At 41.2% G+C, this 20,499-nt stretch overlaps 1 protein-coding gene across 1 annotated transcript in view; it reads left to right on the top strand.

The window, feature by feature from the left end:
* Positions 1–1,198: 1,198 nt before the first annotated feature.
* Positions 1,199–20,499, top strand: part of LOC127356969 (protein TANC2-like) — a 50,579-nt gene continuing 31,278 nt past the window's right edge. Inside the window, 3 exon segments of the mRNA XM_051389071.1 lie at positions 1,199–1,510; positions 16,815–16,922; positions 17,143–17,250. Coding sequence (XP_051245031.1) covers positions 16,865–16,922; positions 17,143–17,250 — 166 coding nt within the window. The 5' untranslated portion in view covers positions 1,199–1,510; positions 16,815–16,864.

Below are 20,499 nucleotides of genomic sequence, written 5' to 3' on the forward strand. Positions count from 1 at the left end.
TTTTTCAGAGCATTTAACATACTTTGATATTTTTATTCTTCTGTGCAAGAAAAGACAGATTATAAATGCAGACATGTGCCATCTCCCAGGGCTGTGCTGGGCTTCTGCTACATGTCTGACTGAAAAAAAGCTGGACAGAGAAGTCTGAAGAAAGATTGGCACAAAAATTTCTGCTTGTTGCTGGCTATTTTTTTTGGGGGGGGGCAGGCATTCACTGCAACTTTTCAAAAATATTGCGATGCAAAATAGTATGTATACAAAAATGATATACAGTAAATATGATTAATAAGTTAAACATGTATATATTTTTACTGTTAATATCAGGCTTTGGACATACAACACATTAGTGGAATGTATTCATTGTTGGTTTTGGTATTTTCATAGGATTTGTTTACAATACGAAAAATATCACTTTTCCTTTAATGATAATATTTCAGTTTCATTCACCTTTAAAGCTGCAGTAGGTAACTTGTATATTTAAAAAAAAGTCACATTTACTGAAACTTTCACTATATCCTGACAGCAGAACATGAGACAGATAATGAGCTCCAAATGGTATTTACAAGAATCCAGGACCTGGACGGAACCAACCAATCAGAGCCGATAGAGATATTAATATGCTTTGGGCTGGAAGCTTGAAGATAGTTAATTGTTGAGTTTTATTCCCACGGTGTCAAATACAGATTCTTTGGGACCCTGTGAGACGATCAGCTATCTTTCTCAGCTCTGATTGGTTGTTTTTTGTTCAGGCCCGGTGGATTCTTGTAAATCCCATTAAGAGTTCTAGGAGGAACCAGAGGAACTGATTGTTTCACAGATTATCTGTCTCATGTTCTACTGTCAGGATATATTAAAGTTTGTCAAAATATTATAAATATGACCAACTGGAACTTTAATCAACCTCAATCATGTCACGAGTCTTTTTTAAACGTCATTATTGTGTTTATTTTGCCCTACAGACGATTACGGTGCTTGTAGTTGTAAACTGTCCGTTGACCACTAGATGTCGTCCTGTACATCATGACCGCTTTATCATGACAGCTGCTGGTCCAACCGTAGCCACAGTCTCTGTTGTTGTCTGTAGCGCGCGCGCACGCACACACACACACACACGCACACACACACACACACACACACACACACACACACACACACACACAGTCAGCGTATTAGCCACGCCCCTTCATGAATAATTCATCACCTCCCGTCGACCGGAGGAGACTCGTGCCACCGGAGCTCTTCAGACGTCAGCTCGCGCACACCGGAGGAAGGCGAATAATGGTCGTAATGTCACCGTCCGTGTATTGATAAGAGATACCAACATCCGGTAATGAATGGGGAATTGGGAAGAGTGGGAATCCGCCTCGCGCACGGCTCCGTCGGTTTGTACCGGGGATTTACGGAGGACTACACACCGAGGGCTTGATATTAACCCGACCGTGACCGACCTATTATCTGCCGGTCTGACGTTCTTCTGATCGCCGGTGGTTTGAGAAAACAAACGCTCAAGGCAGGTTTATTGTTTCAGTATGGTGTGTGTGTGTGTGTGTGTGTGTGTGTGAGGGGATGCTCTCATCTCCTACCCGCACAGCCATATCAGAGGAAACCATATCATAGAATAGTGTCCATGATAATGTCTCATACTTAATATAAATATTGATATTTTGTTGTTGTTGTTTTGTTGTTTTGTTGTGATCTGGTCTATAATGACTGTAAGATACAGAACCCAGCAGCTCTGACTGACTGCAGAAATATTGCTGTGTCAATGAGAAAAGCTCCTGAAATGCCACAGAGACACATTGCTCCATGTTGCTGATATTACAGGTGCTGCTGTAGGGAAGCTTTATTGTGAGCCACACACCAGCACCACCAGCACAACATTGTGCTTGTACTGGGAGGAAGGGGGGGAGGAAATAACTATACAGACTAAAGGACAGGGTAACAGATAACCCTCACGAGGAACTGTGTGTACGCGTGTTTGTGTGTGTGGAAAGGGTTTTACTTTTCCCGCCCTCCTCGAGCTCCCCCCTGTTTTCTCCCACATTTTGGTCCCATTTCAGATTCCCAGCGTCGCCCTGGGCCGGACGCGTGTTTGAGCCAGCTGGTGGTTAACAGTTGTTTTGGCAGGAAAGCGAAATCCTTTGTGTGGAAATGACGGGATTATCTTCCACAACACTATGTCCAATATTAATCTATCATTCTGCTGGCTCTGTGTGTGTGTGTGTGTGTGTGTGTGTGTGTGTGTGTGTGTGTGTAGGCTGTACAGGCAGAGATGATTATGTCTCTATCTGTCCGTCTGTCTGTCTCTGGTTCTATCTATCTGTCTATCTATCTATCTAGCTTACAGTGACCAGAGGTCCCGGTTTGTCCAGGAATGTCACGGTTTCATGCTTGCTGTCTGGAGTCCTGACGGAGCGGTGGAACACTAACCTGCCATAAAAACATAAACAACGCGCCACACGTCTGAACTCAACACTGTCCCCATCCTGATGAACACACACTGTGGTGCACGCGTTAGCACATACATGTGCATGTGCATGAACATGCAACATGTATGTCTCTGGTTCTATCTATCTATCTATCTATCTATCTATCTATCTATCTATCTATCTATCTATCTATCTATCTATCTATCTGTGCTAGATATTGGTTGATTTATAGATAGCTAGCTGATAAATAGATAGCTATCAAACATATTATGATTAGTGTGGGAATGATCGAATATTTAATTTTCACTGAAGAAAACTATTTAATCAGGATGGTGTGACATTTGTCGGGCGGTGCCAAAAAAACAGTTTTTCTTCGATCTGGACTTTGTAGGCCAGGGCAAGTCTTCAGACCCACAGTCCTTCATTATAATGCTGCTCTGTCACACGTTTTGGATATTTGGATATTGCACTTGGACACATTGCGATTTGGATATTTCGATTGTGCAGCCCAAGTTTAAAACTGCGGTTATGGTGGTCTTCTTCGGACATGTTTGTGCAGAAGCAGATCACTCTGACCAAGCTGTTTCATATTGTGTCTCCTCCCAGCCTCTCTCTGGCTTCTCTTCCTAGACAGTGGCCGTGCAGATGGGTGTAATCCCATGTTAATCTGCCTAACCCTGTAGCTCATAGTCTGGGTTTAACACTGCTCTGATTAAAAGCCCCCCCACCATGTCAGTCATTAGTTTAATTAGATCAATCACACAGCATCACTAGTGCTAATTAAAGGAATCCAAAACATAAGGGCTTGGTTAAATACCATGGCAATGCAGTGCCATGATGAATGTTTTGCTCAGTTTTTAACACTTTATATCACCTGCCAGAACAAATGTATTCTTAAATACTCCTTTTCTAGTGTATGTTTATCACTAAGTATGAAGGACCAGAAAATAATCCTCAGTGTTCGTGTGCAGTGCCTGTGTTGGCTCAGTTCTGACTTCCTGTGGGTAGAAACTGTCTGGGAAATGGGCAGTGCGTGATTTAATGCTCTGCTATCATTTTCCATATGGTGAGAGTGAGAATAGAGTGTGGACCGCCTGGCTGCTGTCCTTGATGATCTTTTGAGCTTTCCACATTGCAGAGGGTAATATATCTATGATGGAGTCGCCTGTGCCTCCGTCTTTGTAGCTAGCCTTCAGCAGTTTGTCGTCCAGTCGCCATGCAGTGGTGGAACAAACCCAGTAAGAATGCTCCCAGTTTGGCACTGATATAGCTGGGGAAAAACATTATGTTTTTTTACAGGGCCTCTTTTTTTTTTTTTTCTTACATAAATCCGTAAGTGACTAGTCAGACAATTCTTTCTCACCATCTTGAGGATATTGCACGCTTTATCAGTCAAATGGCTGCTGTTAAGAGCGGAGTAGAGCCAACCGTGCCTAGGGACAGCCCAGGAATAAAAACCGACCTTGGACGCTTGACGCACACCAAAACCCAACTGGAGAAAAAAACATACCGGCCAACGTTTGGAATACTGCTATTTAGCTGTTGGGGGTTTAAACACAAAAGTGGATACAGTGCTCTTGAGATAAAATATCACAAAACTAAATATCATTATACAATATTTTATTACGCCCCTGGTATTTAATAATAATCATTATATGACTGTGCAATGTTGTATTTGTTATTTACGCCATGAAACAAATATATTTATTTATAAACAAACAAATTGTGATGAGGCCAAAATATCAAAAACACCTTTTCATAGAACAGTCCACCACAGCACCGCCACAACAAAATACACACAAACAATGTAAGCAAAACTGAAAACATGAATAAGTAATTTAACTGGTACCTGTTGTATTACAGTGTACAGGTGTTTGTATTCTCACATTCCGCTCTCTATAACTATTATTAATAATAAAACTCTAATTGGACAGTGTAGCATCAAGTACAGCACCAAATAAAAGAATTATGGTATAGCTTTTCTTCTCCTTTTTGTAAAATAGAGTTCTGTGGCGTCGTGTGTAAGGTAATAAAAAAAGTAATAAAATAGTTTCTTTGGTTAATTAGCTAATCAGATTTTCTGTTGCACAAAACTGCGATTAATAACGTCCCTGTTAATCTAACCCAGATCATTTTATGCCTGCTGTCCACCAACTGCAACTGGACTCACTGGGAGCTGTGGTCCTGAGTACTCTGCTGCTCGGTGCCTCTCTGGCTGTTTTCTGTATCATCAAGCTATTTTAAAGCATTTGGATGATTCTCTTTCAGGGGATTCTAACGTCTTTTCTCTGAGCCCTCGGCACCCCTGTAGAGCGGGTCAGCAGCAGTCCACTGCTTGTTGGGTCATTGTGAAAATGATATTGGCATGGTGTCTGCACTGTCTGCATGCAGTGCAAAATGTATGATAATGCAGACTGTGCTCTAAATCCACTCCTTGATGAAGCGTAAGGTGCTTTTCTTCCACTCAGTACCAACACATCCAGCCCTGCTCTATTGAAGCCCAAAAGGTGCACAACACTTACACTCAAAAAACCCAAAACTCAAATACTCAATATATCTGGAGGTCCAGACCCAGTAGAGCATGCCACTGTGATTTACCATTTTCACAGTGGAGCCGGTTTGTTGTTAATGACGTAGCCTGGAAACCAACGCGGCACCGAAGGACATCTGCACATCTGTTCACTGTTGCTTTACCTGGTGCATTCTTGTAAAATCTCTCTCTCTCTCTCTCTCTCTCTCTCTCTCTCTCTCTCTCTCTCTCTCTCTGTCATTATATTTTCAAGTTATTTGAAGTTGACTAAGTACTGATTAAAACCCTATAGTGGAACAAACAGGTGTACTTGATCACCCTATTTTTGAATCCATAAATTTACTAAAATTCCCATATTACATGGTAAAATAATATGTCTAACATCAGTTCTCTTATCATTGAATATTATTTTGTAGCAGTAATTGGGTACGCAGTTTTCACAGTATTGTTTATTGTTCTCTTCGGATGGAACAGTGATCCCTGGAGAAGTACTACTGGGCCAGACAGTCCTGGCTCTGTGGTATATAGCATACATATACAGCATAAGGCGAGGCACGTTTATTTGCATAGCACCTTCCAACAACATGGCAGTTTAAATTGCTTTACATGAGCCAGAGAGGCATGAAGAAAAGATATGAAAGAAACACCAGGCAGTATAAAAAGACACAAAGGCTACGTTCACACTGCAGGCCCAAATGAGATTTTCTACTTATATATCTGTTTTTTTCATGATGGTGTGAACGGCACGGATCAGATGGAATCTGGTCTTTCCAGTTCTGTTTTGGGCCACTCACATGTGGTCCAATCAGATACAGGTCAGATTTTTCTGTGGGACCTCAGTGGGAACTGTCGTATCAGAATTCAGTGTCAGGGCCCTGACCTGCTCACACTGGAATGTGATATAGGCCACATTTAAAAAGTAATGTGAACAGCCAAACAAAAAAGATCAGATCTGAAGCAATGAATCAGAATGGAGCTAATGTAGCCAAGTAGGAATTATTAAAGAGTGAAAAAATTAAAGCAGATAAAAATAAGCTAAAATACAGTAAGACAATGCGAGATATGATGTTTGATAAAAAGCACCATAGGAACGACACCATTATCTGTATCTGTTCAACCAACAAAATGATCTGCTTCAGCCGGAAGTTCGCACTCTGAATTGAGCTTCAGGGCAATGTATCTGATCACAAGAGTAAGAGAACTGTTTACAGAACTTTCAACCATTGTAAATAAAAGTTGCTTTATTTACTATTGACACATTTTACACTCTTTTACGAGTACTGGATGAAATGGAACTTCCCCGCACTAATCAGCATGTGTACCCTTTCTATTAGGCTGCAGCTGTTCTCATAGTATGCAAAGAGATGAGCTTGGTTTTTTTTCCATCTGGTATAAAATTAGTAAGTGAAAGCGAGATGAGGCCTCCTGTGAGGGTTTTTGAAATGCATTCTGGATAATGTAGGAAACCACTAACTGAAGTGGAAGTAAATGAAAACAGGTTGAGTTTACCAAAGCAGTGGGACAACTTCCATCCAGGTGAATTCCCCACGCACAAACTTTGACTTAGTTTGCTCGTGTCTCCAGGCAGGAGACGTTTCTGAGTGAGTCCTCAAATTCCACTAGCGGCCGCCGGGGGCCGCCGGGGCCCGCCGCTGTGTAGCTGCCTCAAGAAGCTTTAAATGACTTCAAAGGGTGTAAAAGTGAAAACTGTTTACAGCGAGAAGAAAGGGTAAAAGGTGAGCATAGCAGTTGGCCCTTTGTTTGTTTATCTACAGGAACTTTTTTCTTCTGACACACACACTCCCTTCCTGTATGTGAGCAAACTGAGGGGAGTCCTGAGCGATTACAGGAAGTCAGGATTGCTTCTCTGGGGAAGAGAGATAAGAGCCTGGTAGAGAGTGTATGTGTGTGTGTGAGAAAGTGTGTGGGGCCATCTGCACTCAACTATTGCTAATAACAAACACACACACAGACACACAACCAAGCCTAGTCAAACAGACCGTTCCTGTACTGTATGTGTGCTTTGGGTTTAGTGTGTGTAGGTGTGTGTCTGAACAAGTTGTGTGAATGATACTGGCCGTATCCTCTGCTCATAGCGAGCAGCAGCTCCCTGTGTGGGTTTGTTAAAAGGGGAAATCCCTCTGAGGTGTTGGGGAAGAGGGGGCAATCAGTCAGTGCAGACCCTAGTGACCTATAGGAGGAGCAGGGTGGACAGCTCCCAGCATGCCTCGGATCGTCTGAGAATCCCCACGAGGACCTAGTGAAGTTCCTGGAGAAAAGGATGTCTGCTGTGCAAACACACACAGAGATGATAGATTTGATCTAGGAACAGGTAGAACAGGTAGAGGGATTTGAATTGAATTTGCATGTTCAACAACGTTGTGGATTTAACAGTCGCTTACAGTCAGACGCTCTGTGAGACTGTGCTTAGGCGCAGTGGTGCAATGGGAACATGCTGATGTTAAGCGCACATAATGTTTACCATGTACACCGTCTTCGTTTAGCATACTAATATTTGCTACTTAGAACTGAACACAAAGTACAGCACAGTACAAGTGTGATCTTGATGACACCCATCGGTTTGTGGAGTCCCGTTTTGAGGCAACCCATCCAATAGTTTTTTAGATATTTCACTCAAAACTTCAAATCTTATCCTCATGGTGGTGCTAGAGGAAAGGTCAGTAGGATTCATCTTCTGGGGACCATGAATATTGGTCTTTCCAAATGTTATCATTCGTTTTGCACAAACTTCCTACAATTGTACAGTTAATCAGTTCTGCATTGTTAATTGTTATGCATTGAATATAACGTGAAATATCCAAAAAATGCCCCGTTGTCAGTTGACTCAATGATAGAAAAGGGGTCCCTTGTGGAAAAATGTTGGGAACCAGTGCAGCAGAGCTCCAGAGATGTCCAGAATCAAAGCTCATCTGAAGGCTTGTGGTGTCCCAACACCTTACTAAGACTCTATGTTGATTTTCTCTTGAAATTGTTATTCCTTTTGTGTAGTGGATGAGTTATACCAAAGAAATGAGGAAGGTGTTTTCCTTTCATTGGGTAATCTAGTTTCCTACCTGCTGCGGTTTAATAGCACCAATGGTGAAACGATCGTAGAACCGCATTTCCCATCATACACTTGCCAGTCTTGACAAGTCCGTCTGTTCTTCTCCTTGGCATTTGAAGAAATTTTCTAATCATTTGTATATTTCCATAACCACTTTGTAATAAGCCACCCTTGATGAATATACAAATATAGAGAGGTTTAAATGTAACTAATGGCTGTGACAGTGGTTAATGACTCATTTATTAATGCTTCATAGCTCCATTACAAACCATTAGTAGGAACAAATTTGGGGTTTAAAGTTTATAAAAACACCCCTAGTCCAGTCTCTTATTGTTTGGTTATACTGTTATAAATGTTGGTAATCCTTTAATAACTGCTGAATAAGTTGTTAATAAATGGATTTTGGTCATAGGGTCAGCTCCATTAAATAGATTTTTTTTCACAACCCAAAAGTTCTTTCCTGTTAATGACTTGTACCTGATTTGTACAGTACAACTGTCTTCATAAAAGGAGCTCTATTGGAAAGTAGTACCCATTTTCACATCTTAGTTGTCCCAGTCGGATACAAAACAGAACAGTGTCAAATTGTTTAAACTGTTTAAAATAGGATTATTCATTAATAGCCACAAAAATACCAGAAAATGGGCAAGTCAGAAAGTGGTAGAAGAAATTTTCAGTTGGGATCAGTAGGAGTCAGAATGTGTGACTGAGCAAGAAAGCAAGACACTGACAGTAAACATGACTAATGATTCACAGACACATTGTGTGATTCAGGCTTGTTGGGGAAGGATGACAGCACGCCACATGGAATCCTGACCACTGAAGGCTATCAGCAACATTATTCAGACCACACACGGCGACCCACGTCTGAAAATATACACACCTCCTGAACAAAACTGAGACCTGACTGAGATATTACCTCAAAATCTAAAAGACTGTTATTGACGAGGTCTGCATCAGAAAGCACTTCAAAAGAGAAAAAGAATTATACCTTTTTTAAACAGTATGTGTAGCTAAAAAGAAATGTGGCCATTGTGACTCTATGGGTCGTGCTAACTTCACTCCGTTGTAGCAAGTCAGGGAAAAGAGGACTCGATTCATCCTCTGGGGACCATGAATGTGTGTACCGAAGTTCATTGCTGTCCATATTTCAGGTATTTCTCTTTTTCTTCGCTTTTGGAAGGTTTTTTAGAGCCGTGTCTGTTGCAGGAGAATTTAGTTTCTCCCTCCAGGAAGTTGTGATGTTGTCATTACAACTATTAACACATTCAACCGGTCCCTGTGAATTCTACACGACTTTGCAATTTTGCCCAATCACCGCAACATTCTTTCCAAAAAAATAAAAAGCCTTAAAATCTAATACACTTTTTTTTAGAAAAGTTGTTATAAAAACAGGGTGCAACAATCCCAATACAATCTTGAAATCTACCCGCAACACAAAACAAAACGAGTTTTGGGTGCACAGAGACAAAAATCTGAAAAAAAGAAAATAGAAAACATAAAAATCATGTTCGTCTTTTCAAAATCTAGATGTAAAACATTAAAACATTTTAAGATTAAATTAATTAGTTATTAGTATTATATAATAAATAATATATACAGTGTTTTGTCTACAGCCAAAATGTACTTGTACCTGTAGCCTACACTATTTGAACTAGCCAAAGTAAACACAACTGAACAGAGGTTTAGATGATTTTGTATATAATGACAGTCATAGCCTAATTATACGGTATGGCCGATGGTAATAATACAAACCGTGTTGAGCAGTAATTGGGTCGTCCATCTGTCTCTGTGTGCGCTGTTGCAGAAATAAAATGGGGCCACTTTCCTGTCCGTAAACGTGCTAGCATGATGATAGCTTATGTTTGGGTTGTAACATGGAGAGTTGACTGTGCAGGGTGTAATTACTCTAACTGATCAGAATAACAGAACGACAAGGAAACACATTAAAAGAGAGGACTAATGTACTGAAGGACCTGCGCTGGCTATTTTCAAACGGCTTTGTTAGCCTGCTGTTAGCAACCAGTTTAGGTCAACGAAGAACTCTCAAAGCGCTTCCCGTACGTTAGCGTACCCAGAGGTTATGTTCCAGTGGCTAGATGTGTGAATTATATTGTAATACTTTAGTAATGTAAAAGGAATACTGTCATTTTAAAGCACTACGGTTTCACAGCAACATGTAGCTAGCTGTGCTAAACAGTAGCATGAAGCTAAGCACCCAATGTGTGATTAGAACTGTTGGTCTATTGTCTTCTCTGTTCTTGAATTTGGACAAAAAGCTTTTTGTGTTTGTGTGTTTAAGACAGAAAAGTTAGAGGAGGTCAGATGGAGCTGTAACTGACGACAGATGGTGTGTGTGTGTGTGTGTGTGTGTGAGAGAGAGAGAGAGAGAGAGAGAGCCATGCAGATACCACACTTATCTCCCTCTCTTTCACACACACAGATACACACTCACATGAATGAGCTTCTCACCACGTCAGTGCTGAGTCACATTTACTGGCTGCAGACTTGCATGGGTGACTCAGTTTCTTCATTTCCCACATCTCTGTGTGATATTGTGTGTTTCATGCTTTTTTGTTTCCTGTTTTTGCCATCATTTATGTAATGCCCCCCCCCTTCACATTAAAAGCACAGTGTGCGTAAGATCAGTGTGTATGATGGAATAGTGGTATTAGAATGTGCCAGAGGCCCCTAAATATGGGACTTAGGGTCAAAATCAAATAAAAATAAAATAAAATAAAATAAAATAAACTGCAAATTAACAGTCATTTAAAAAATCTGAATATGGAACAAACATACTTTTATTTATTTGATATTTTATTGTTTTTATTTCATTGTTGTGTCTTTCTCTTCAGCCAGACACAAAGGGAGTCTTGCTCTGTTTTCCTAGCCGCAGTCTAATTTATCTTCAGCACATTTACATTTTTCCTTTCTGCACACATGCACTGTCATATTAATGTATGTGCTGCTGTTCAGTCAAGCGTGTGTGTGTGTGTGTGTGTGCGTGTGTGTGTGTCTGGATGCAGACTTGGTTTCCAGACTCAATCCCATCATTCCTGCTCGCTTGTCACCAAGGATTAGCACACTGACACACATTACGCACACATGCAAGGCTGAGCTGGCCGCTGCTGTGTTTACACCTAAAGAACAAGATGACATCTGACTGCTGCAGCTGGAGGCTTTAAGGGGAAGCTTATTAAGCTTATCCCTAGACTGGCTGTGCAGATAGGTCGGACTTTAGTTGCCCAGGTTTTGAGACACCTGTGGCTGAGACCGGTTGTTGCTCTGTTGAATGAGGTTTGATGCTATGTGTCTCTTTAAACACAAATATAAAGAGTTGTTTACTGACAGCAGTGTCTTATCTGACCGCTCAGTCAGCGACACACTGTGGAGATTATCCATTCCTCTCTGTTTCTCTCCTCTCACACACACACACACACACACACACACACACACAGCATCTGGGCATGGTGGGGTTCGTCCTTGTGGAGTCACCTCTCTCTCACTCGCTGTAGTTTTCAGAGCACCTGATCTACTCTCCCATGGTTACACACACACACACACACACACACACACACACTCAACATTGCCCCCCCAAACCAAGAGGAAATGTACTGACCAATGGAAAGAGAGAGAGAATTTGAGGAAGAGAACACACGGCTGTCTGCCACACCTTGTTATGGGATGCCTCATCTACCATGTACCTGAGTCTACTGTACGTGTGAGACCATGTCCATTATCATAAAGCAGCAAACACCAGAAGCAGAGAGCTTCAGTGTGAGCATTACTGTAGACATAGAAATTAGCACTGATTCAAAGGTCGTGTCACGATGCTGAGACTCAAACCGGCAGAGTCAGAGTAGGTGGAATTTGCTTATATATGATAATATGTTTCATTTCAGTCTGTAATGGTGCAGAGGCACAACGGTGTTTCTCGTTATCGGGATTTGGGGGGAGGCCAAAACCACTGTGGAAATAAGAAATATTAACTCCAGCAGCTGGAGGGGGTGCTAAGGAGGAGGAAGAATTCCTTTTAATTCATTTCAAGCCAAGACTTTCATGGCGATTTGTGCACTTCATTGTAAAATAAACCCACTGCTCACAGTGCGCTGCACACCTGTGGCTAGGTGTAGAAAGGATGCACACCATGCGTACGCCATTTCTCACACACAAACTGCTAGAAGAAGAATGTGCAATGAGCTCACACATACAAGAGATAGCTGGGTGTGATATGATGAGGAGGAAATATAATCTAAAAGAAAACATTTTGTTTAGGTTGTTTGCCAGTTTCAATTATTGCGTTGTTGTTGTCTTGAAATAATTGCCACCATTTCCCTGCATTAATGGTCTTTACATTGTATCCTGAATTGTGAAGCAGTATGTTTTAAATTGAGCTCTATAAATGAACCATTGATAATCCTCCTGATGGTTAATAACGAGGATTCAGAGTCATGTGATGATGGTTTACAGTTCCAGGTGATAAATTATGGGCGCTATAATACAGTCGGTGAAACTGCACTTCCCCTTTGCCGTTCTTTGCAGTGACTTTCTTTTCATGGAGTGGTGAAGCAGGCAGAAGTATCGATATGCAAACAGATGATAAAGGACTGTAACAACACATGATGTAATAACTCAACTGAATGTAATGCATCTTCAGTGAAATTGTAATAAACTGCCACCTTTCATAACTGCCTGAACCCAATACATTTTCCTACATTTTGTAATAAATGATTGCACATTGTGACGGCTGTTACACAGGAGGGAGTTGCACTTTTTGATGAACTGAAGTTTGAATAAGCTAAAGCTCTTTGACAGTCTTTTTGGGGAGCTCTTTCAAACAGTCCACCCTGCTGGAAATAAAAGCCTGAAGGCGTTTTTCCAGGTCGGATATTGACATGCAGTCACTGAGTTTGGCTGTGTTTGCTGTATTTATGTGGCTATTTAGACTAAGAGCAGAGTTTACTATAACACCAACGGGGGACCACAGCTTATAGTCTAATTTAATATTTAGGAAGTTTAATTTAGGTTAAAAATGTAATGTACAGATGAAGTCCATTTTGGTTGGTTATTAGTATATTAATATTACATAAAAGAATGTAACCACTGTATTCTGTAATAACCACATAATGCAGTGGAATGCATTACATATTGTAATCATGCTGTTCATGACAAAATGAGGCAGATTACAAAATACAATACATGAAGTAAACATTTTGTCCTTTTGTCAAGGTATTGCGTAATGTGGCGTTATAGTTGTTTCTATGTCCATTTATGGGTAACTGGCAGTGGAAATGAAGGTTGTGTACGTGTGCCCAGTTCCTCAGTGATTGAGGGTTATAGCACGGAAGCATTCCACATAAGCCGATGCCATTGGCATGTTGTAAAGGTTCAAAATTACACATCATTTCTTTATCTTTTTTCAGCACTGCACCGTATCTGATAACACACGTTTCACAATTCAAAATGTGTGATGGTCAATCTCACGCCATTTTATTAGGTTTGTTTTACACGGTTTCTAAATGGAAGACTGAAAACAACAGGAGTGAGTTTTTAGCAACTTTTAGCCATTACATGAAATGTAACAACATGGCATCAGTGCTAATAGCATGAGATTACTGAGCACCTTCAGGCGGGTTCACCCAAAACAAACATCTAAGAGATCATTTGACTGAGTGTTGAGTTTGACATCCTCGGTCATAATGGGCCCAGATGTTGAGACACTATATTAGGTGCTGACACTGGTTGTCACCGCTAGCTGTGGCTCATTTAGTAAATTAAGTTAAATTGAAATATGAATTTATTTGCTGATGAAACGTCCCCTGAGTGGAGCCAGTGGATGTGCGCCGTAGTAGAGAGTGAGACAGGAAAAGCAACCGTGCTGCTGTAATCAGTGCTGGTCGCCAGAGGGGGACAGAGGTCAGTGCTTACTTACACTGCCTAAAAATGTGACATCTGCTGTGTTTTAACCCCATAAACACTTTCATAACACACTCTCTGAATACGCACACTATCTTTCTCACTCCGACTCAAACAATAAGTCGGGTATTTGTGTGTGTATATAGTAGAATAGTAATCTTCTGCTCTGGTGGGTGAGTAATTGAGTTCATTAGAGAAAGCGAGAGAGAAACTGAGAAAGAGGTGAAGTTTGGATCTTGGTTTTCAGCCCAATTCTATTCTTATTTTGTGTTTTGTGAATTTTTGGTCTATAGATAAATCAGCCAATGCCTGCGCTCATCTGAAACAGTTACTGACTAGCAATATATATATGTATATATATATATATATATATATATATGTTAAAATAATGCAGTTGAATGACATACTGTCCCCACTCTGCCTTAAATACCTGTCAGATTCTAAAACCAATGTATTTTGGTTTCATTAATAAATGGAAAGATCCATCTAAAAGTGTCTAAAACCATATTAGATTAATATAATAATGTGCATGGAGTTATGGAATTCTACATGACTTGTCTTTGTTTTGATATCGGCTTTATATCAGTCGCCTTGCTCTCTACATATCAGCATCGGCCACAGAAAAACCCATATCGGTTGACCATTAATTTGGTCTTGAATTTTCCTTTATTTGACTTTATTTAAAGTGGTGTTCTTTCTTTTTGACCTAACACACTACAGGGAACATCTTTCAGCAAGCCTTGGGGTGTGGCGTCTCAGCTGTTGCCTAACAAACAGTATTGTTTTAACGGCACATAAAATGGGGAAAACTCGCTCTGGGAAGGTTATTGAGGCTGCAGATGGGAAAGAAAAGGCTAAAGTGCTTGCATGGCGCTGCTCCGTGTCTGCATTTATTTGGAGGAGGCGTCGTTAACCGTCAACTTAATAGGACTTAATGACAAAATACCCAATTGACAGACAATTTGTGTCATTTTTATATTGTAGTTCTATTTAACGCCCAAAATGTCAGTGAGCATTGGCGTATGTGACCGTTTTCCTGTGTGAATTACAAACAAGTGACTCTGTGTGTGTGTGTGTGTGTGTGTGTGTGTGTGTGTGTGTGTTACTGTGGATATACTGCCTAACTGAAACAGCTGTCTTACAGAATCAAAAGGGTTGGACCAGGTTTTCAGTTGGAAATTTAATCAAAATGACCTCTGTACCTTTACTGAGTGTCCCAACATTGGTTGGCAGGGTGTGTTGAGGCTTTTCCTGTTACAGTCACATAGAAGCTCTCTGTTCCCCTAATTAAATCACCTTTTGGTCAGTTGTTATAGTGACCCTCATGAAGTCCTGTAACAGCACACACACACACACACACACACACACACACACACAACACAGAGGCATACACCAGTAGGCAAGCAGGGTTATATTCTAATACACATTCTCATTAATGGTTCGCTTAGCAACAGCAGACGGTTGCCTAGCAACAACATTACCAGCCAGCAAGTTGGGTGTGTTTAAAAGTCACACTGTAGTAAAAGAAGAGAGGGGGTGTGGAGTGTGTGTGTGTGTGTGTGTGTGTAATGATTCTGCTGCCAGTTGGACAAATGAGATGTTCTGCGGAGTCAGCTGCTTCGCTGCAGGACACTCATAAAGTATGTATTTAAAACAAGCATGGTCATACACACACAAACAGACAGACGGTGTAGGTTCTGTGCGGATTGGTTCATCCAGGTAGAATGTAGGTTGAATCCAAAATTGGAATAATTACAGAAGGCCGGGTCTCATCAGAAAGTTGCACAGCGAAATATTTCTGTGTGCGTCTTTGCAAAATGTTGGTTTGTAGAAGCTCGGTGACATTCTGACTGCTCACAGCTGGTTAGTTAGAAATACTGAAACACCCTAGCCAACCTGGAACACGTTAGCACTAGTCCGTCAGTAGCTGTCTGTGTTTCTTTCTGTTATCTTTGTACTGGAGCATTCACTCCCCCTGGCATTTTGTTCTCACGACTGTACATCATTGTATTCAATAAAGCGTTTCTTAAAGGCGGGGAGCTGTTTATGAACTAATGAGCTTGCTATTTGCTAGCTAACTTACCTACTAATACATACTACATACATACTATACATACGATCTACAGCTCAAACGTCAAAGTTGGCGCGTCCGTTCACCACATCGTCCGCTTCCGCATCGAGCTTTTCGGACGGCACCGTGTTGTTTACAGAGCGACAGGTAAAAGCAGAGGAGCACACCGAACCTGACGGAGGTAGCTGGTCTCCAGCACAGAGACGTAAGAGGTCTCACTATTTCCCAGTGCCATAAACATTCCACACACAGTCGTTCCCTTCCTCTTCTGCTTCTTTGGATTAGACTAAATGTATTGCTGCCATAATGTTTTGTGATTAATATTCCTTTGATTTATAGTTTTTGTACAGTCCAATACTGTAGTTCTTCATTGTAGTCCAGTTTACCAGGTTGAGTAAAGTGCACAAAGGAAAAGCAGTTGCTCCAGGTCTTTTAACAACTTCCTCCTTTGAAGTGAGTAATTGCACCGTAATGTATTTTCTTTTTGTTAAAATAAGTTGTATAAAATTTGTATCGAACAAAGTATCATTCAGGAATCAGTATCGAGTAAGGTTCTGCTCTTTAAGGGAGGTCTGTGGGAATAAACACATTACACGGACATTAAATCAAAGATACCAAGAATCTCACACATTAAGGAGGAGGTTAAGGTGGTGCAGCAGCCAATTGGTATCGAAGTATCAGCTGAGTGATAGAGAGAAGCGTCGGGTTGTAATGTCAGCGCTGTACACAGCTTGAAAGGAAATTACACATTTTAATAGTTCACTGACTCTCTTTCTATCTCTCTATCTCTCTCTCTCTCTCCAGGAGGTGTTGGTAGGAAGTGTGTTGTGTGTGACGTGTCGTCGTGAGCAACCATGTTCCGAAACAGCCTGAAGATGCTGCTGGGAGGCAAAAGCCGAAAGAACAACAGTGGTCAGTACCTCCATGTGTTATTACACGTGTTGTCTTGTGTTCCGTTCATAAGGACTGCCTCCATTCGGCAACGTCAGTAGCTCCATATATCTCATTCTACAGAGAGGATCCGTTCTGATGTCTAGGTGGCAGGTTGCAGATATGAGCCTCTGGTTGTTTGCATGATTGCATGCAGCGACCGCTTTCAGTCTCCAAACTCTCTCTCTCTCTCTTCCAACAGGTGGCAGTAGCATAGAGTCAGAGGGGTCGGATGTCGGGATGATGGAGGGATTCACTCGTTCACTTCCCTCTTCTCCTCTCCTCAACCTTCGTCTGACAAAAAGAACTGGTAGGACTATCTATCTGTCTATCTATCTATCTATCTATCTATCTATCTATCTATCTATCTATCTATCTATTATGGGTTAAAAGATTTACTGATACAAGTAAGTTTCATCGGTACGTGGACCCCTGACCTGATCTGAAATTACCATGAACCGGTACGGTACTGGTACAACCGATGGTCCGATTCTCAATGAATCAGTTGACTTAAGGAAAAAGGGTCGATACGAGAGTCTTGCGACAATAGCAACAAGACTAACAACAAATCTAAAGACATTTGGATTCTATAAGAAGGAAGGAAAGTTGGACAAAACTCTGTCCATTTGTAGGATCTGTCGGACAGCAATGAAGTACAACGGTAGCGCAACAGATCTTAACACTCACCTGGGGAGACGGCATGGAGTCACCTATGCAGGGGATAAGGAGTCTGTGGATGCTAATATTAAACCTGTGTCATGTACCTAGATACGTATATCAGATTGTCTTAGATGGAAATGCACACATCTATCTATATATCTGTCTGTCTGTCTGTTTATCTACCTGTCCATCTGTCTATCTATCTGGTGCACTCCCACACAGTATAATAACAATCTGTCATAAGTTAAATACAGGAACACACATTCACACAAACACAAACAAGACAACACATAGCCTACTCACCACACAGAGGGAGAAACAGATGGCGATCTCCAGCTGAACTGACGACAGCTACGGGGCTAACATTAGCAAAACAAACATGTCTGCGTCACAACATATTCTGTGACTGCAGAAAAGTCTGACCACAGGCGGACGCTGATTGGACCATTGGTTGCTGTAGTGTGTGTGTGTCCCACATTCAGACCATCACAGGATATGTCATGAGGACCTGAGTGCTAACTTTTAAGAAGCCTTTACACTCATGGATCTATTTCTCAAGCTGGACTCCACAGTTATTTAAAGCTTTAAAAGTCTTGAAAACGTATTTTCTCAATCAGATTCTTTCTCTCAGTGATGTGATCCTTCATGAACACACTGTTCTCTGCCAGTGTTCCAACAGATTTGGTTATTTCACCTGAGGGAGTTACTGCTTTTTGTATTTTTTGTGCTCTTCTCAATGGTTTGAAGTGGGCAGGCAAAGTTGGAATTAAGTGATGTCACATATTACGGCGGACCAATCGGGATTTAGAAGCAACTGAATTCAAATCTGATGACAGCTGGTGGGGTTGTTTGGCCACTGTCAATCAAATCTGATCAGACCACACCCACACAGACCTTATGAAGCAGATTAGCTCTTTTTTTTAATGTTAAGCATTAATCCTTATCAGATCAATAATTTAGGCTTATCAACCAGTGCCCTCAGTATTTGGATCAAGAAGCTTGTGATATATGTGCGTAAACATATGTAATGTAGAGGTGTTATTTCAGCGTCAGACACAATGTCCAGTGTGTAACATTTAGGAGGATCTATTGTCAGAAATGGAATATAATATTCATAGCTATGTTTTCATTTGTGTATAATCACCTGAATACAGGACTCATTGTGTTTTTGTTACCATCCAATGAGCCAGGTCCTCTCCCATGTTGAACCGCCATGTTTCTACAATAGCCCAGAACGGAGCAACCAAACACTGGCTCTAGCCAATGTGGTTTTTCCTACATGATTGGAAGGCTGAACTGAATTCAAATGGTTTCAGTCTGCAGCTTCACTGCTTGATGGCGCTAAATCCTACACACTGGTCCTTCAGTCAACATTTAAATCATATAAGTATCAGATCGGACTCGGAATAGGCAGATATGGGAAATTAAAGAACTTGGCTCAGGGCCAAAAAAGCTGGACAGCGGGACGTATCTTAGTGATCAGACTACAAACACACTCAGGCAATTAGGCCCAATTGTGATGTAATCGTTTTACAGGCTAGTCCAGCCATAAGCCAGATAGGAATACCCCCCCCCCCATGAAGTCTATCCACTGGTCGAAATGGGAGAGAGAATCAAGGAGAAACCATAACCAGCATTAGAGTAGTTTCTTTTGCTTCTTCTTCTCTCACAGCTGTGACCTGTTACACTGCGTCAAATGGGGTTTGGGGGGGGTGACCTTTGACCTTGCATTTGATCGTCCCTCTGTGCCTTAGTGAGAGAGAAAACACAGAAATGTAACCCAACCCCCTGCCAACCTCCCCTGCTGCTCCTCCTCTTCCTCCTCCTCAGGGTTGATTTGACAAGACTTCTCCTAAACATTACCATGTGGACTCTCTCTCTGACTCTCTGTCTGTGTCTCTCTACCGCTCGCTCTCTGTCAAAACAGAAACATAATGAGCCAAGGCAACTTCTTAAAGTCAGTACATACACAAGCTCTGACTCCAGTTTATTTCTCTTCTCTCTGTTCTTCTCCCTCTTCATATATTTGGTCAAAATGTAGTGAAGACGCTGAATCGGACTTTTTGACATCTGTTTTACTACATAAAAAATTACTATGTCATACAAATGCACAATTTCTGCAAAAACTGCTTTTTAAATTTGCAGCAGACAACAACAGAACAGGCTGAAACCAAAGTGCAGTTGTAATGCATTCTTATACTTTATTTTATATTCAATAACTGCACTCTTGTTTAGTAATCTGTGGAATGGAAAAGCTGTCGTTAAATCTTCCAAAAAAAGATCGCTTTTGTTTTGTGTTGAGTCTGGCGCCCCCTGTGGACAAGAGTGGTAGTGTTTCCACCACCTTGTTTCATTGATTTCAAGGGGAATTCGGTAAGTTAAGCTTCTTTAAATCACATGCTTAAACCCAAGGCCTGAATTGGACCAAATACAGTGCCAGTAGCCTAACTGAGCACAACCCTTACCACAACCTATCCAACAAAACCAACAAAGGCAACATGACGCTAGCCAATCAGAGGCAGAGTAAGGCAGGTCTTTGGATCAAGCGTTACAAGGTTGTTTAGGGGTACGTACCTAGACTCATCAGGGAGCGGTGGTACGCAAGAAGAAGTGAGGGTACTCGTGGACAAAAATCAGATGGTCCAATAGTCAGTACCTGTGAGTACTGGCCCATTTCAGACACGGCTTAGCGGAAGTCGCAAACACAACATTGACATAGTATCCAGAGTTAAGGGGCATTTTTTATGTTTTAAGTTCTATGGCAATGATTTTTTGGGGAGAATAATCAGTCTAAAAAGGCATAAATAACAATTTTTCTATCTGTTACGCTGTTTGCCAGCCGAAAACTTCTTTCTCGAGCAGATTTGTTGCAACTTTTCTCACTCTTTTTTTATGGGCA

Source organism: Dicentrarchus labrax, unplaced genomic scaffold (genome assembly GCF_905237075.1).
Source record: "Dicentrarchus labrax unplaced genomic scaffold, dlabrax2021, whole genome shotgun sequence".
In the NCBI taxonomy this organism is placed as follows: domain Eukaryota; kingdom Metazoa; phylum Chordata; class Actinopteri; family Moronidae; genus Dicentrarchus; species Dicentrarchus labrax.